Source organism: Lutra lutra, chromosome 10 (genome assembly GCF_902655055.1).
Source record: "Lutra lutra chromosome 10, mLutLut1.2, whole genome shotgun sequence".
Lineage (NCBI taxonomy): Eukaryota > Metazoa > Chordata > Mammalia > Carnivora > Mustelidae > Lutra > Lutra lutra.
Genome location: NC_062287.1, coordinates 37,186,476 through 37,203,201, shown reverse-complemented (window position 1 = coordinate 37,203,201; position 16,726 = coordinate 37,186,476). Strand labels below are relative to the sequence as shown.

The window sequence follows — 16,726 nt, the reverse complement described above, 5'->3', positions numbered from 1 at the left end:
TATAAAGAACTTCTCAAACTCAACACACACAAAACAGATAATCATGTCAAAAAATGGGCAGAAGATATGAACAGACACTTCTCCAATGAAGACATACGAATGGCTATCAGACACATGAAAAAATGTTCATCATCACTAGCCATCAGGGAGATTCAAATTAAAACCACATTGAGATATCACCTTACACCAGTTAGAATGGCCAAAATTAGCAAGACAGGAAACAACGTGTGTTGGAGGGGATGTGGAGAAAGGGGAACCCTCTTACACTGTTGGTGGGAATGCAAGTTGGTGCAGCCACTTTGGAGAACAGTGTGGAGATTCCTCAAAAAATTAAAAATAGAGCTTCCCTACGACCCTGCAATTGCACTCCTGGGTATTTACCCCAAAGATACAGATGTAGTGAAAAGAAGGGCCATCTGTACCCCAATGTTTATAGCAGCAATGGTCATGGTCGCCAAACTGTGGCATCAAGGTTTTTAAAAGGTGCCAAGTAGTTCTAATGGGCAGCCAAGGTTGAAAATCACTGAGAACAGAAGAGAGGTTATGAGAATAAAGAAGAGGTTTTGAAAAGTTTAAATATGGTTTTCAAAATTAAACAAAAAAAATCAGCAGAATAATTGAAATGAAAAGGAGTAAAAAAAAAAAAAAAAAAAACAATGCCCTAGAGAGTAGGACAGGGGGCACCTGAGTGGCTCAGTCAGTTAAGCTTCTGCCTTTGGCTCAGGTCACAATCCCAGGGTCTTGGGATTGAGTCCCGCATTGGGCTCCCTGCTCAGCGGGAAGCCTGCTTCTTCCTCTCCCTCTGCTGCTCCCCCTGCCTGTGTTCCCTCTCTTGCTGTGTCTCTCTGTCAAATAAATAAATAAAATCTTTAAAATTAAAAAAAAAAGAAAATAGAACAAAAAGAGACCAAAACATGAAGAAGAAAAAAAAAAAAAGATGGAAGGGTAATCTACCAACCAGCTGGAATTCCAAACAGAGAGAACAGAGGAAATAGAGGGAGAAATTTTTATCAGAACTGAAGGCCGTGATTCACCAAACACTCACTGAGAATCAAATCAAATAAAATAGTAGTGGACTCATAGCTGAGTCTACTCAGTCATATCATTAGGGAATTATGAAACAGCCACAGTGAGTGAGAGAGAATATCCCAAAAGACCTCAGACATTAATAACAAAATACTAGGACATATATAAAGGAACATAAAGGATATTGACATCAGTTTTCTGAATTTAGAAAAAAATGGACCAAAGATTTTAGATTCTAAGAGAAATTTATTTTACGCGCCCATAGTCACAGGGCACTTAGGTGGCTCTGTCAGTTAAGTGTCTGCCTTCAGCTCAGGTCATGATCCCAGGGTCCTGGGATAGAGCCCTGCTTCAGGCTCCCTGCTTCTCATGGAGCCTACTTTTCTCTTTCCCTCTGCCTTCTGCTCTCCCTGCTTGTGCTCTCTTCCTCTCTCTTTGTCAAATAAATAAATAAAATCTTAAAAAAAAAACCCCATACTCAGGGAAGCCATCAATGGTGTTCAGGCGTTGGCAGAAGGGGCAGGGTGTGCGGAGTGGGTGGGTGGGGGTGGGATGGGTCTGGGTTGGTAGTTGAGGTGGGGAGGGTTGGGTCAGTGGGTGTGGGTTGGGTGGGATGGGTCAGTGGGTGGGTGGGTAAACTAAGTCTAGATGTAGACATACAAGGACTCACCTGTGTTACCTCTCCTTCATCTTTCCCTAGGAAGTTACTGCAGGGTATATTCTGTGAGGTGAAATGAACAAATCAAGGAGAAAGACATGGGACACTGAAAATGGGACATTCTAAGTGGGAGAGCATTAACGGCAGTCATACAATTAGACTCATGCGGGGACCACTCCACCTGGAAGAGAGAAAAGAGAGAACTTGACTGCTAATCTGATATAGTGAAATCACTTTTTTTTTTTAAATGAAGATACGTGAAGATACTAACAGAGAAGAGAAAGGTAATCAGAAGCTCTGAGAAAATAAAGAAGCTGTCTAAACAAGGGAATTTAATCATAATACTGGCATTTTTAATTCTTTGACCTCTGAAATCTTCTAATGTAATCAATTTCTCTTTTATTTTTCTTCTGTATTTTCTGCTTTTGATATCATGCTTAGAAAGGCCATCCCTTGGGGTGCCTGAGTGTTGTTCTCAGTGGGTTAAGCGTCTGACTCTTGATTTCGGCTCAGGTCAAGATCTTGGGGTTGTGAGATTGAGCCCCCTGTGGCTCTTATGTGGAGCCCTGCAGGGAGCCCTGGCTAGGGCTTGGAGCCTGCCTAGTGTTCTTTCTCCATTCTTCTGCACACAGCCCACACCTGAGCCCATGCGCTCTCTCCTAAAAAAAAAAAAAAGAAAAAAAGAGAGAGAGAGAGAAAAGAAAAAAGAGAGGCCGTCTCAGCTCAGAATTAAACATACATTTACCTATGTTTTTCCCTAGTACATTTATTTGTTGATTTCCTTCAAATCTTTAAACCACAGAGAAATTCCTCCGGAGGACTAGTGGCGGTGCTGTTGGGGACCTGCTCTGTGCAGGGCACGCAGGACCTCACATGCACCTGCACAGGCCACCTGGGGCCAGCAGGACTTGAATTTGAACTCAACAGATGCGAATCTTGGCAGAATGCCTTGGGATCTTGCTGGCATGTGGGAAAATGGGAGACATGAGAGGAGCTGCTCCTGGCTTCACTGGCTCCCAAGGATTCTGCCAGAGACAGCTTTCCATGGCCTCCTGGTTCTGATGAGTTTTGAGGCTCTCTGCCTCCCTCCCTGGGTGCAGAAGAATGGAGAAAGAACACTAGGCAGGCTCCAAGCCCTAGCCAGGGCTCCCTGCAGGGCTCCACATAGGAGTCACAGGGGGCTCAATCTCACAACCCCAAGATCTTGACCTGAGCTGAAATCAAGAGTCTGAAGTCAAAAGGTAGTTAAAGCCCCACTCCTTCCTCAGACTCCGGCACAGAGAGACGGCAGAGTTCCTGGGAAGCTGCTTCCAATTAGCCTGGGGCCTTTAGGACCATTTCTCTGACTCTTCCTCAGAAGGGAGGCTGCTTGAAAATGTGGTTAAATGAAAGAGTCCCCCCAGGAAAGGGAACCTGGCAGATGCCTCTCTCGGGGGTGTGAACGCCACGGATTTCTTGCTCTTCCCCTTCCCCCTCCTAAGATTGCTGACATCTAGGCCAGGCGAGAGCAGGACATTTTCCAACAGAAAGACAAAAAACACCTAAAAGCTTCAGTATAAAAAGATTCCAATTGCTCGGATGTAGTGGGGCCTCTGGGGGAGTGTTGAGTTAGAGATAGGACAGAGAGCCACAGCCCCACAATACCACAGACACAACAGCACCCAGTGTTTGTTGAAGGAGGATCCCAAGGCTGGTGCAGGGTCTTCCGTTCTGCAGCCCTCAGACCCCAAGAAGAGTGGTTGGCTTCCCATGCGGGCGGAGGAGGACCGGCTGTGCTCCTCTCCCTTTCTGTGGCTCCAGCCTCTCCTCAGAGTGGCTCAGTGGAGGTAGGCCTCTGGAGCAGGTGTCTCAAGGACAAGCCCCACTCTGCTCCCTGGGGCTGGTGTTTCCGGACCCGGCAGGACACAGACCCAGCAGGGAAGCCAGGAGCATGAAGGAATGACCTCTTAGTACTTCGGTGCGGAAATCAAGGCTTGCGGAAGAAGTGGGGCAGATGAATTGACAGAAGCAGAATTGGAGCTGGGCAAAAAAGGTGCCTTTTTAATTAGATAAACCTCGATTTCGTTTGAGTTTCTGGTAACTAGGTTTCTAATCCTAGCCACCAAGCGAAAGCAATCTTCATGTCTATTGCCCAGCCCAAGCTCTGAGGGGTTAGGAAATATCGATTCAAAATGAGACCATTATGATAGAATGAAACAACAGAATGTCTTAGCCGACCCTTGCTATATGCTGGTATAAAGAACACATAAGACATCTCTACTATGTGCCTGCCAGATACATACACCTTACAGTATTCCTCAGTTCCCACTAAACTCCATTATGATTATCTTATTGCTCTGGTTTGGTAGGTGAGCAAAGTCAGGGCAAAGGAACATGAAGTGGCGGTGACGCCTAGCAATTAAGAGGATGGGCTTGAGAATAGACAGTCGTGGGTTTGAAGCTGGACCCTACCCCCTTAAAGGTTTCTGACTTTGCTTTTAAGCTTCTTACTAACTTCGGTTTCCTTGTCCATAAATCAGGGAAAATAATGTCCACCTTTTACAGGGAGTGGTGAAATAATGGTGTACCAGTGTCAGGTAAGTGGTAAGCCTTTCAGATGCTGAAAAAGGAAAAGCTTCCTGGTTAAGTGTGGCCACCTGTTTTCCTCAAGACTTTACCCAGAATCCCAAGAACTAGTTTTGGAAGTCTGTCACATCTGGAAGCACATTTTCATGGAGTTTGAGCACTGGTACATGTCCCATCATGCATTAGCCTTGATCCGGACATTTGGCCCAAGTTTCATTGTCCTTAACTTGGAAGCACCTAGGACATCCTAACTATGCAACAGCGGTGCTATTTAGAAGATTGAAAAGGAATGTAGAGGCACTTTATGAACTGTAAAGCTGGAGTGTAATTAAATAATTACTTAATTTAGTAGACCTCACACCCAGCATGGAGTCCAACCTGGGGCTTAAACTCACAACCTTGGGATCAAGACCTGAGCTGAGATGGAGAGTCACAGGCTTAACCGACTGAGCCACTCACGTGCCCCAAGGAGATATTTAAAAAATAACATCCTAAATATTACAAAATTTTGTGTAAATGGATCAACTGGAAAAAATACAGAGCATGAATGTGGAGTCAAGATCTGGGCCTCACGTCCAGCTTTACTCCTGACTCAGGCTCCACAGAACCTGCATCCCAGCTTCCACTGGGAAAATGCTGTAATGAATAAGCTCTTAAAGAGGGCTTGAAGAAACAACCACTGATAAAGGCATGTTCTTCTTGCTTGCAAAGTTTTATCTTTACCCTTATCAAGCTCAGTATCTATTACAAATGAGGGATCCTATGACTGAGTCTCTGTAAATGGTTCAATTTCTGGTCCTAATTTTTCTACCCAAGTGACACCCTCCAATCATAGTCCAGGCTTAGGAAAACTTCATTTCCCAGCTACCGAGAGATACTCCCACTTCCCACATACATATCCTCCAAGACAACAAACAAACAAACTCCTATTTCCAAAAGTTTTATTTCATGTATTATTTGATGTTAAACTTTCCTAGGCTCTGCATCTCACGTTTGTCAGTGGGCAAACTCTTATTAAGAAGAAACACGGCAGTTGAGGATCCAGAATATAGGTTAAATGCCACATGCTTCCTAGCCATGCTTAAGGAGCAGTTTCCGGCCAAGAGAAAAAGAAAGGAGCACTTGCAGAAGTGAAGGATACACCACATGTCCTCAGACACACACTCAGAGAGCAGAGAGGTTGATGACTCTCTTTCATACGAACATGTGGGCCAAAATAGAATGCCCTTCATCCTCCATCACATTCTTAAAAAGACACGGTGAAGATATCACACATTAACTGACCTTAAATTAATGTCAAAGAAATGAGAGGAAGTTAACACACAAAGAAATACAATTCACAAAAGAAAATATGCAACGTTTTATAAGCTGCATACATTTCAACAAAAAAGTTGGGGACACAGACTTAGTTATTTCGATTTTTGAAAATATTTATTACAAGATTCCCTTTCCCATATTAAAAGGAAAACATATGACTGGAGATATTCTGAGGAAACTAGGTTAAACCAATTCCCAAGTCCTCCTCAAATAAGGTATCAATAAAGGACAGGTTATTTTGGAACTTAAAATGAGGGAAGCCTATACACAATTTAGATGGGGAAAGAGAAAAACAGAAGAAAAAGTGAAAATGATCGTTTACATTTTACAGTCTTTAATGAAGCACATAAAACTGTACTATTTAATATATTTCTCCATGAACTTTTTGTGAAATTCAGATCGCAGCGTATCATTTACAAATCTTTTGTCTTTCTTCTGATCATCTACACCTTTTGCACAGTTCTTGAAAACAACATCATCATCCCACCTAAAGGGAAGAAAAAACAGAAGGCTTACATGTCTGATCCAGGAGATAAGAACAAGTGAATTGCAAAGCCTAGTCATTACCCAGAACGATGCTCAACATGTACTTTATCTGCTGCAGCAATTACACCCGAAAGAACAAAGTCATCCTTAATAGGTTGTAATCGTGCTTTATTACAGCAGGAAGGGCAATTCTTATTTAGAACATACATTCTTATTACTTCTCCTGTATAAGGAACTTTGAGTCAAGAAGCAGGAATACATAGGCTTAATTACATCAATATTTAATGTTTTCAGGTCTAAAACAAAGAGGCAACAGCCCGATTAGCATAGATACTTCTAGATGATAATAACTGACCACTTTACTGTAGTTTAGATTGTATGGTTTTAAGGCTTTTATACTCTCTCATCAGTTGCCATTTAGTAATCATCCACTGTAGTATTTACATTTTATGGCAACAAAGGAGAAGAAAGTACTGGGGTAGAATCATTACGGTTCACAGACTGGCCCAGATCTCCATTTCAGTCTGGAGGAAAGACTGCACTGGGTGACCCCTCACAGGAGTGACAGAGTATAAGGAAGCATAGCTTTCTTCTTTTTAAAGTCCTGGGATCGAGTCCCGCATCGGGCTCCTTGTTCTGTGGGGAGCCTGCTTCTCCCTCTGCCTCTGCCTGCCGCTCTGTCTGCCTGTGCTTGCTCTCTCTCTCTCTCTCTGACAAATAAATAAATAAAATCTTAAAAAAAAAATAAAATAAAATAAAAAAATAAAATGTAAGCTTCGGAGAGCCAAAGGCTCAATGCACTGCTCTACCCCTAGTGCTTAGAAGAGTACCTAGTACACAGCTGTTATAAATATCTACCGAAAATAAGTACATTTTCCTTCATTCTCCTCCTTCATTATTCCCGTATCTGACGGAGAAGAGTATTAGCGAAAAGGGGGCTTTCAGAGGCCTTACATACTATAGTTTAGTATGAAATGCACAGTCTGCAATATATACCCAACTCGTTAGTGTAAAGTACCTTCTTTTAACTTTGAAGTTGGCCTGAGGCTGAGATGGGCCAGTGAGATTAAGGAGAGGGTTTCCACTCAAAATGTTCTCCATACGTATTCTTTCTTCTTCAGCTTTCTGTTCTTGTTCCTGTCAATGACAGAGGAGGACTCGTTTACTTACATTAATTCTGGGGTCAATCTTCTTACATAACCCTTGTTTTAAAAGACTGAGGATTTTATGAGGGAGAAAGAATGAGCATCAAGGTAGGAGTTTGTTTAAGATATAAGATATACCAGAGAAGTCTCACCTATCAAAATAATTTGGTCTTCTTTTTTTTTTTTTTTAATATTTTATTTATTTGAGAGCGAGAGAGAGACAGTGAGAGAGAGCATGAGCGAGGAGAAGGTCAGAAGGAGAAGCAGACTCCCCGTGGAGCTGGGAGCCTGATGCGGGACTCGATCCCAGGACTCCAGGATCATGACCTGAGCTGAAGGCAGTCGCTTAACCAACTGAGCCACCCAGGCACCCATAATTTGGTCTTCTTATTACAAGTATTTCATGCTTGTCATCATACATTCATTAGTCTGACTCAGAAATTCTATGAATGCATATTTAAATCTATTTTCTTTCTTAAGGTACATGTAAAATTAATTGCCCATTTTAAGAGTACATGAATAAATATATTCTAGTAATAAGACTATATTAAACACCAAAGAGACATTCAGCAAAGCTATTACTTGATTTTTAAAGATGACCTATATAGAACTATGATTAAAAATAATTTTATCTTGAATTATTAACAATGTAAATTTGTAGCTCCAGGACTAGTGACAATTTATTATTGGCCAAGAAGTAGCTCCTAAGATAAACTATCATGTAACATATATTCCATTAACATGCATTTCTACTAATTGACCCTAGATCTATCCATTTTGTTATGATTTGTTGTTACCAACTTTCCATTTTTATGTCATTCATCCTTCATCAGTTACAAGCTTGTCTTTCTTCACTTTTAATTTAGCTTTAAACTCAAATCACCCTCAGCTTCATTCTTAGAAATAAAAAATGCCTGGAATTCTTAGCCATTAACTGCTGGATCTACCTGTTAATGCTATCTTAAAACAAAAATAAATTCCATTTTATTGTATTTGAGGAAGGACAAAAATTGATGACTTAATGGATCAAGGAAAAAGAGACTTTCAATTTAAAATGAACCTAACAGTGGCACCTCGGTGGCTCAGTGGGTTAAGCAGCCAACTCCTGACTTTGGCTCAGGTCATGATCTCAGAGTTGTGAGATCACGCCCCACATCAGGCTCCACCCTCAGCATGGCGTTTACTTTGGATTTTCTCCCTCTCCCCCTGTCTCTCTCCCTCACCCTGCTCACACTCTCTCTCTGAAATAAATAAATCTTAAAATAAATAAATAAAATGAACCTAAGAAAGTTTTAGACCACTTGGAAAAATAACCCAATTTTCCATATAACTAATGATATTTTAATATCCAAATGTGAACAACAGATTTCTTTTTTTTTTTTAATTTTTTTCTGGACCCCAGATAACTCTTTTTTTTTTTTTTTTTAAGATTTATTCATTTATTTGACAGACAGAGATTACCAGTAGGCAGAGAGAGAAAGAGGAGGAAGCAGGCTCCCTGCTGAGTAGAGAGCCCAATGCGGTGCTCGATCCCAGGACCCTGGGATCATGACCTGAGCTGAAGACAGAGGCTTTAACCCACTGAGCCACCCAGGCGCCCCAAAAGATTTCATTTTTAAGAGACCAAATAACTGGGATGGGAGAAGATGCAATACTCAGGGAAATTCCTTTGAGGTTACCGCTCAGACCTTAAGCAAACAAAATCAGGAATATCCACTATAGATTAAGAATAGGTAGCTTTCTAAAAACTATGTATTTTTAACAATTTATACTGATGTTGAAAGTGAAAAGACATTTCTCTGAGATGCTAGAAAAATAAAAGCTCAAATATACAATGTATCCAACTTATAATAACATGTGATGTAATAAAGTTCTGGCCATTTTATATTTGCAATGTATTTCCTTTAGAATGCTGGCTGCTTACCACACACAACCCTGGAAAAAAAAGGTGCCAACTCTTTCCATATTCAAGTACCAGGCATATTATGGTTCACAAATATAGGCTAATAATCAGCATGCAGATCAAATCCAAACCACCCCATTTTTGTTAATTATGTTTTACTGGAACAGACGGTCATACTCATTCATTTCTACATTGTCTACAGCTATTTCCATGCTACAGCGAGCAGAGCTGATGAGCAGCATGAGAGACAGCACGCTCGGCAAGCCTGACATATCCTGAAATATTTGCCATCTGGGCCTTTACAGAAAGCTTCGTAGCCCCTGACATAGGCTGACTGGTTCGAAGATATTTTGGGACACCTCAAGACTTAGCTACCAGAAAAGCAGACAGACAACAGGAATAAAAGCAAAACTGTCTTTCAACCCCTGGAAATACCAACGTGTTTTTGTACAAAGAGAGTAGAGGAATCTTACAAAATTCCAAGACCTTCTGTCTAAAATGCTTATTCTCCCTAAGGGTCAACCAAATGCACTTGAACTGCCTGTCTCTTTATGTATCCAGAACTGTCAGGCAAGACAAAAGAATCAGGAATAGAACAACTGCCCTCTAGTGGTATGCAAGTGATATTAGGAAAGTTCTTAGAATTCTTTGATTATTAAAAATTAGATGAAGACAATTAGAAGGTATTATGGGAATTGTGCTATCCTAGCCAAACTTTGATGGGAATTATATTTAAAATATTCTTCTTCCAATTTGAATTCCAGCAATCTTCTACTTCCTGAGACTCCTCACATGAACCCAAGTCAGTGGGTTCCCCCTCTTTAAACAGAACAATTCTTGGTTCAAATGAAAACTTAAAAACAGAAGCTCATTAAAAAAAAGATGAGCTGTTCTGTTTGAAAGTGGACAGACATCTCCATCTGAATGTCTCATAATGTGTCAAATTCAACATGTTCCAAACAGAGCTCATCATCCCTTTTCTCTCCATCTAAACATAGGCATCCTTCTGTCATCCCCCCTATTAGTGAATGTCAGCTGGAAACTAGAGGTCATCTTTGCTGCCACATCTAATCAGTCACTTTATCTGGTCAATTTTACCTCTCTGACAGCTCTATCAGCCTCTATTTACTTCTCTCAATTCCAATTCCTTTTATGCAAAATTACCTTAATTGCATGTGAGGATTATTGGAATATCTTTCTCAATCAGTTCTCCCAATCCAACCTCCATACTTCTGTCAGAGTAATCTTTCTAAAATGCATATCCAAGTAAATGACTATTAAATTTATTACTCATATTTTTCTGTATTACTGAAACATTTCCTAATAAAAACAAAATAATAAAATGCATACCCAGTCTTACCATACTCCTGCTGAAACCAACTAGCTCTTCTTGGCCTTAAAGACAGAGTCCAAACTCCTTTAGCATGGGCTTATGAACCTCTACTGTTCTGACCTGCTCTTGCTCACCTGTTTCATCTCTTTTTGTTATGACTATGACAAACTCATCTAAAGTTTGAAGGTATGTACTATGGATCCTATGTAATTCTTTTTGAGATAGACATTCTTTTCTTTCATTGTATAAATGGAGATTAATTAGGTAAACTGCCCTAGGTTATAGGAAATCTATAGACAGACTGCACAAAAAAATGCCTGGAAAGAAGGCTGGAAGCAGAAGACAAAGACATAAGATGGCCTCATTATATCCATGGATTCTTTGTAGACCATGATTATATCGAATCCATCTTTAATTCTTCTGACACTTAATGGACAATGATTAAATGTCTGTTGAACAAATGAACAAGTGAATGAAAAACAAACTGATGAACATTATGAAGCATGCCTGAACTATTTGGAAATAATTTCTAACATAACTAGAAAAATTAGGATGTTGCAAAAAAAAAATAAGATTTCTAGATCTATAGGGGTCTAGTATCTAGACATGGCAAGGGCAATTTCTAATGTAAGAAGATATTACTTAAATTAAAATATATTCGTAGTTTAGAATGAAAGAGAAAGTGCAAGTACGTAATATTCTGATTTTTACCTTCCTGGCCTGCTCTTCAGCTCTTTCTTTTTTAATTTTTTCTAGTTCTGCAAGAAGAGCTGCAGTATCATCATCATCACTCTCCTCTTCAAAATCTTCATCTTCGTCTTCCTCCTAAAAAAGTATGATGATAGCCCATGAGAAAATACATGTTATTCCTTACTTTTCCCATAAAAATTACACTCATCAAATCTTTGGGGAAAGATTAATCTTTCTATATGGACAGATAAATGCACCTAAATATGATTAAAGTCAACCATCAATCAAAACATAAAATGCAGCCCTACAAACAAGCTTACAGAATTCTTACTAAAATGTCCCTGAGATGCTATAGAGATTGTAACAGCAAAAGTGTAACAAAGTATTCTTCAAGTTTACATGGTCAAAGGGGATTTACATATGAAAATATTTCTAAAATCAGACATGGAACACTTTACACTGATACATACTGTACAGACGTACATGGTGTATCATCCTGAGAGTCAAGCAATTTTACTAGCTCAAAAAAAAACAACTTTTAAGCAAGGAAATAAGGATAATCAAAAGTACAAAAAATGGTGCTACATTCTCAGAATACTTTCAAACAATTATTAAATCCAATTTAAAACTGGGTTCCCTTTAATTACTGAGTCAATTATTTAATTCAATCTGTCAACTCTGGAATTAATTGCTGATACATGTACTTAGATGCATCCAATGAAAGGCCAGTCATGTTTTCCCACTCTATGTACAAAACTGCAAACTATAGAATTTAATGTTAATTGAAGCACTAATCCTAAAAAGAACTTCCACTTAGATCACTTCCCTTCCTAAGAAGAGGGAGCCATTAAGTTCCACTGAGTTGCACACCTAGAGGGGGGACCTTTGGTATCTAATGTGGAAAGGTCTCTAAGTTCGACTCTTGGGGGTGCTATTACTGATAAGAGACCCTAGAATAAAGAATGCCCTCTGGAGGTAGAGAACATGGTCAACTTCCAGGGTTTAGTATGGGGAATTATTTTTGGGAGAAGCTTTTCCTTTAATAGATCACTTTTTTATTTGGTTGTCCAGAGATCAAACTTTATCTTAAAGTTTAATTACTCTTGTGATGAATAATACTTTTTCTTTAAAAAATCAACCATAAAGCTTAGCATTGAAGTCAGGACTACATTTGAATAATAGTAAGTAAAAATAAATATAGGCCACTTCTTAAAGCTAAAAAATAAAACAAGCATTTCAGAAAACGTAATAAATGAATTACTATGTGGAGATCAACAGAAGAAGTAAAACATACATCCGTTAGAGGATCATCTGCATCAAGGTTGGCAGCCGGAATCTGGTCTAATCGAGGTTTCTTTGATACTGAAGAGGAGGTTGTATGTTCTGGGGGAAAACAAATATCACTTAGCTTACTAAAATAAATACTGTGTTTTTTGTAACATTTTAGGGACCTGTGGGAACAAAGAGCTTAGATTATAACCAAGACAGCACAGACAGGAACCACAGTGCCTGACATGTGCCCTTGGTCAACATTTGTTGAATGAATTAATGAAAGTATCGATTTTAATATGGGAACCATAGCCTCTCTGAGGAAATATAGGAAAAGAGTTTACATATGCTGAAAATATAAAAAAGATACTATAACTTATACCTCTAGATGTGTTCCAAAAGCCAGTGACAAATATAGGAGACCCTCTGAGACAGAAAACACAGGGTCTCAACAAGTCTGGTTGCTGTCAACAGTCCAAACCTTTAGAGGTACCTGGGTGGCTCAGTCAGTTAAGCGTCTGCTATTGATTCTGGGTTAGGTCATGATCTCAGGGTCCTGGGAACAAGACCCACAGAGCAGCATCAGGCCTCCGGCTGGGTGTGGGTCTGCTTGAGATTCTCCCTCTGCTCTCTGTCCCTCCCCCTGCTCATATGTGTATGTGCGCTCATGCTCTTAAATAAATAAATCAATCTTAAAAACAAAACAAAACAAAACAAAACCACCTTTATGTAAACTGAAACAGCAGCTGCCAACTATTCCCAAATCATCCTGTTCTTTCTACTACAGCAGCACAAAGAGATGGAACTGGAATCAACCTTATTATCACTTCTAATCCAATCAATTAAGAAAGTGTTAACAATATCTTAAAGCAAATAATACTTAAAATTTACACCAACATTTTATTTTTTGATTTTTTAAAGATTTTATTTATTTGATGGAGATCACAAGTAGGCAGAGAGCCCGATGCGGGACTCAATCCCAGGACCCTGAGATCGTGACCTGAGCCTAAGACAGAGGCTTAATTCACTGAGCCACCCAGGTGCCCCTACACCAACATTTTAAAGCAAGCAAACAAAAATATTAATCAGTTCCAATTAATAAATGAAAGAAAAACTGTTTTCAACATAATTTCATGAGACAAATGTCTGGGGGCAGTGTTGGTACCTCGTGTTGGACGATCTCTATTTTTTTCTCTTGCAGCAGCTCGCTCTCTCTCTTCCAGCTCTCTCCTAAAGTCACGGTTGCGAACCTCTTCAGGGGCATCCTGAGTAGTTTGTCTCAAGTAGAAACAAATCAGCAAAAATGTTACTAAGAAAACACATGGCTGTAGCAATGGAAGACAATTCACAAAAAGCAACTCTGTTCTTTAGTCTCTCAAGTTTCAAGGTACTAAACAAGCCCATTCCCCTAAGGGGAAGGTTACAACAGGCATCCTTGTAATGTTTCCAATATTTCAGATAACCCAAACTGGGTCACATATTTTCCCATAAGGCTGCAGATTAATTCAAATGTCTTTATTTTTTATTGGTGTATCAACTCAGGGCTCATTACTGTGACACTTTTAATCTCATATTGACTAGTGCTAATAGTGCACTGGCCCTCTGAGGTCATTGTTATTATGCCATATACATATGGAAATTCCCAGTTAACAGGATTTTCTGCATAAGTAATATACAATAACTTTTATAAAGAGCATAATTTTAATGTCAAACACTCTATTGCATTCTACTCCTATGAAAATAGATAATTTAGGTGATATACCCCAAACACGCTACAATGTCACGAGCATGCCATTTAATAGATTTAGTCTTGTCTTCTGAACAAGAGAATAAAAAGTCTTCATTACCTATATTTTATCTTTGTATGAGAAGGTAGGTCTCTACTCGAATACTGCTTTGAGAGTTGGCTCAAATCACCTTCTCCTTTTCCTCTCCCACCTCTCGCAGGTTCAAACGTTGGCCTAGCTGCTGTTGTCATCTTTTATGCTTTAAAGGAAAACTGTATCAAGTTATTTCCAAAATGAAAAACCCTCATTTCATAAAGTATTAATAAATATTCATTCTTGTGAAATAATTCCCAAAACTCACTCCCCCCAAATTACTTAGATAATCTCAAACAAAAGTACTGAAGAAAACAAATAACGAAGCTCAGGGTACAGAAGGAATACTCATGAAGATCTGAGTTTGTGTTCCTGTTCTCCTTCTGTCTCTGTGGCCCTGGGCAAGTGATCGAGATTAAGTTTCTGTGGAATGGGCAATGTCCCTCACAGGATTATTATGAGAATGGAAATGTCAAAGCCATGTAAAATTTGGTACTGCCACGACTGGGTTTTTGAAAAATTCTCAACCCTACTCCACCAGACGTCTCAAGGTTTGCATTTTATCTAAACCTCAATTCTCTGAAAACAGAAAACAGGCTAGTAACTACAAAAGCAAAAGTTGTTTTAAAGTCACTGACAAATACTGAGTGTCCTGGAGAAAACTGTGCTAAACTTTAATGACACTTACATGTGCAAAAATTCCCCAAAAATCTTTCGTTCGTCCAATTTTCTTCTATAGCAACCACTATAATATAAATCAGATCTTTTGTAGGTTATAATGCTCAAGACAGGAAACTCACCCCCAAAGGATTCTGATAAGCAAAACTCAGGGACCTATTCCTTATTTTACTTTTGATCTGGGGCTGCCAGGTACAGTGCCTAGCAGATGTGGCGACTGAAGTCCCGTTAAGCGTCCAAACGGTGAGCGTGCAGGGAAGCTGGGGGAACCCGTACACTTCTCTAGATTTTTCAAAAAGGAAAAAGGGGTCTATGCGGAGGGAGAAACTGCGTTTCCTGCCGCTGGGGGCGCCGCCGCCCGCCCACACACTCCCGGGTTTTATCACTCCCGCCTCCCGGGGGCTCGCCTTCCGGCTGTTACCAGAAATTCGCTGACTCTTCACCCAAAGGCCCGACTCGTAGGGGGCTCGGGGGATGGAGGGGTGTGGACGCTGTTTAGCGCCGTCCGCAAAGCTGCCCTCGCGCTCAGCGCTCCGCGGCCGGCCGGAGACTCGCTGGGCTCTACCACCGCCCAATGCTCCGGGGCTTCCACCGCCCGCGCCCGGTTCTCTGTTGCCGACTCCGACCCCGACCTCCCGTCTCCGCCCCACTAGGACGAGAGAATCAATCTGCCACCCTCTTGCAGCTCACGTCGGCCGAGGTCTAAGGCGACAGCCTCCGGAAATCATACAGACACCATTACGACTCATACCTCCCAGAAGCCTCTGCGTCCAGGGCCAGGGCCCAGGACCCGGAAGCAAACCCCAAGCTCTTTCACCGCACTTCAGAGGCAGAGACGGAGACCAATCCGCAGCAGGCAAGGTGGAAGTGGGCGTGACGACAACAAGGGGCGGGGCTGAAACGGCCCAGGGGGCGGGCATTTGAAATCACTGCTTTAGAGTAGACCCTAAACATCATTTTATACCTTCAGGAACCAATTACTTAATGTGTCTTCCGTCTTTCCCTTCCCCGACCCCCTCCCAGACTCCTTCATTCCGGTGCTGCGTGGACGGAAAGCCCCGGGTAGCCGACACCAGGTTCCCGGCTAGCGAGAGAGAGCGTAGAGAAGGATTACACCAAACTGTGTAAATCCTACGGCTCCTGCTTCCTCTCTCCTGAGCTAGACCCAACAAGCCTAGAGAGCTGGGCTACGGAAAAACTAGTGTTTTCATTTAATTGGATATGAAGAAAGAACAAATATGTACGGGGGCAACCACGATCTTTACAAAGGTACCATTCCTGCAAAAATATTAGTCCTCAAAGCAAAGGTTGTATTCGTATTGTTTGTTAAAATTTCTATTTTTTAAAAAGCCTAAGTTCTAGTGGGAGGGGAGATGTCACTATTTAGAGATTCATTTATTAACCCGATTATGAGCGTTTAGAACGCTGGGCCCAACTGCCAGAAGCACGAGATGCAGTTATTACAAGATGGCTACTCAAGCTTTAGGTGAACTTTTAATAAGACAACGAACAGGGGGGAAAGAAATCACCGGTCATCCTTCCTCCCTTTCCCAAAAAGCACTAGGAGCAGGGCTCTTGTTTAGTCAATCTCCTTATCTCATGGTTTTTGACCACAGTAGATGCTCAATAAATATTTATTAAACAAATGAAAATTCAGCTCTTCCAATTTGGTTTCAAATGTAAAGAGCTCATAAAATTGAATTAAAAGCTTTATTTCCAGAACGCTTTGAAACTTATAATTTTTTTTTTTTTTAAAGTAGAGCCCTTACCCTTATAAAGTTCAAGAGGAAGATCTTAATTTTGTTAAGGAAGGTATTTCTCCCCTGGTTTTATACA

The 16,726-nt window shown here is 40.6% G+C and overlaps 2 protein-coding genes across 10 annotated transcripts in view; one reads left to right on the top strand and one right to left on the bottom strand.

Moving 5' to 3' along the window:
• Positions 1-5,173: 5,173 nt before the first annotated feature.
• CWC15 (CWC15 spliceosome associated protein homolog) lies at positions 5,174-15,661 on the bottom strand. Of its 7 annotated transcripts, XM_047692577.1 has the most exons (9): positions 15,312-15,630; positions 15,060-15,172; positions 14,901-14,959; positions 14,240-14,378; positions 13,558-13,670; positions 12,418-12,506; positions 11,145-11,258; positions 7,071-7,189; positions 5,174-6,053 (listed from the first exon to the last, which is right to left on the bottom strand). In XM_047692577.1, exons 4-9 carry the CDS (start codon positions 14,368-14,370, stop codon positions 5,924-5,926), a joined length of 696 nt encoding a protein of 231 aa, XP_047548533.1. In that variant the 5' UTR covers positions 14,371-14,378; positions 14,901-14,959; positions 15,060-15,172; positions 15,312-15,630; the 3' UTR covers positions 5,174-5,923. The 7 variants fall into 7 exon arrangements, with proteins under 7 accessions (XP_047548533.1, XP_047548531.1, XP_047548529.1 ...); XM_047692575.1 differs by lacking the exon at positions 15,060-15,172 and having other exon boundaries at positions 14,240-14,391; positions 14,901-14,957; XM_047692573.1 differs by lacking the exon at positions 15,060-15,172 and having other exon boundaries at positions 14,901-14,957; positions 15,312-15,629.
• Positions 15,635-16,726, top strand: part of KDM4D (lysine demethylase 4D) — a 30,428-nt gene continuing 29,336 nt past the window's right edge. For all 3 annotated transcript variants that reach the window (XR_007121051.1, XR_007121050.1, XM_047692570.1), the window contains exon 1: positions 15,635-16,159. The gene's annotated coding sequence lies outside the window, so the exon portion shown is untranslated. The remainder of the gene's footprint in view (positions 16,160-16,726) is intronic.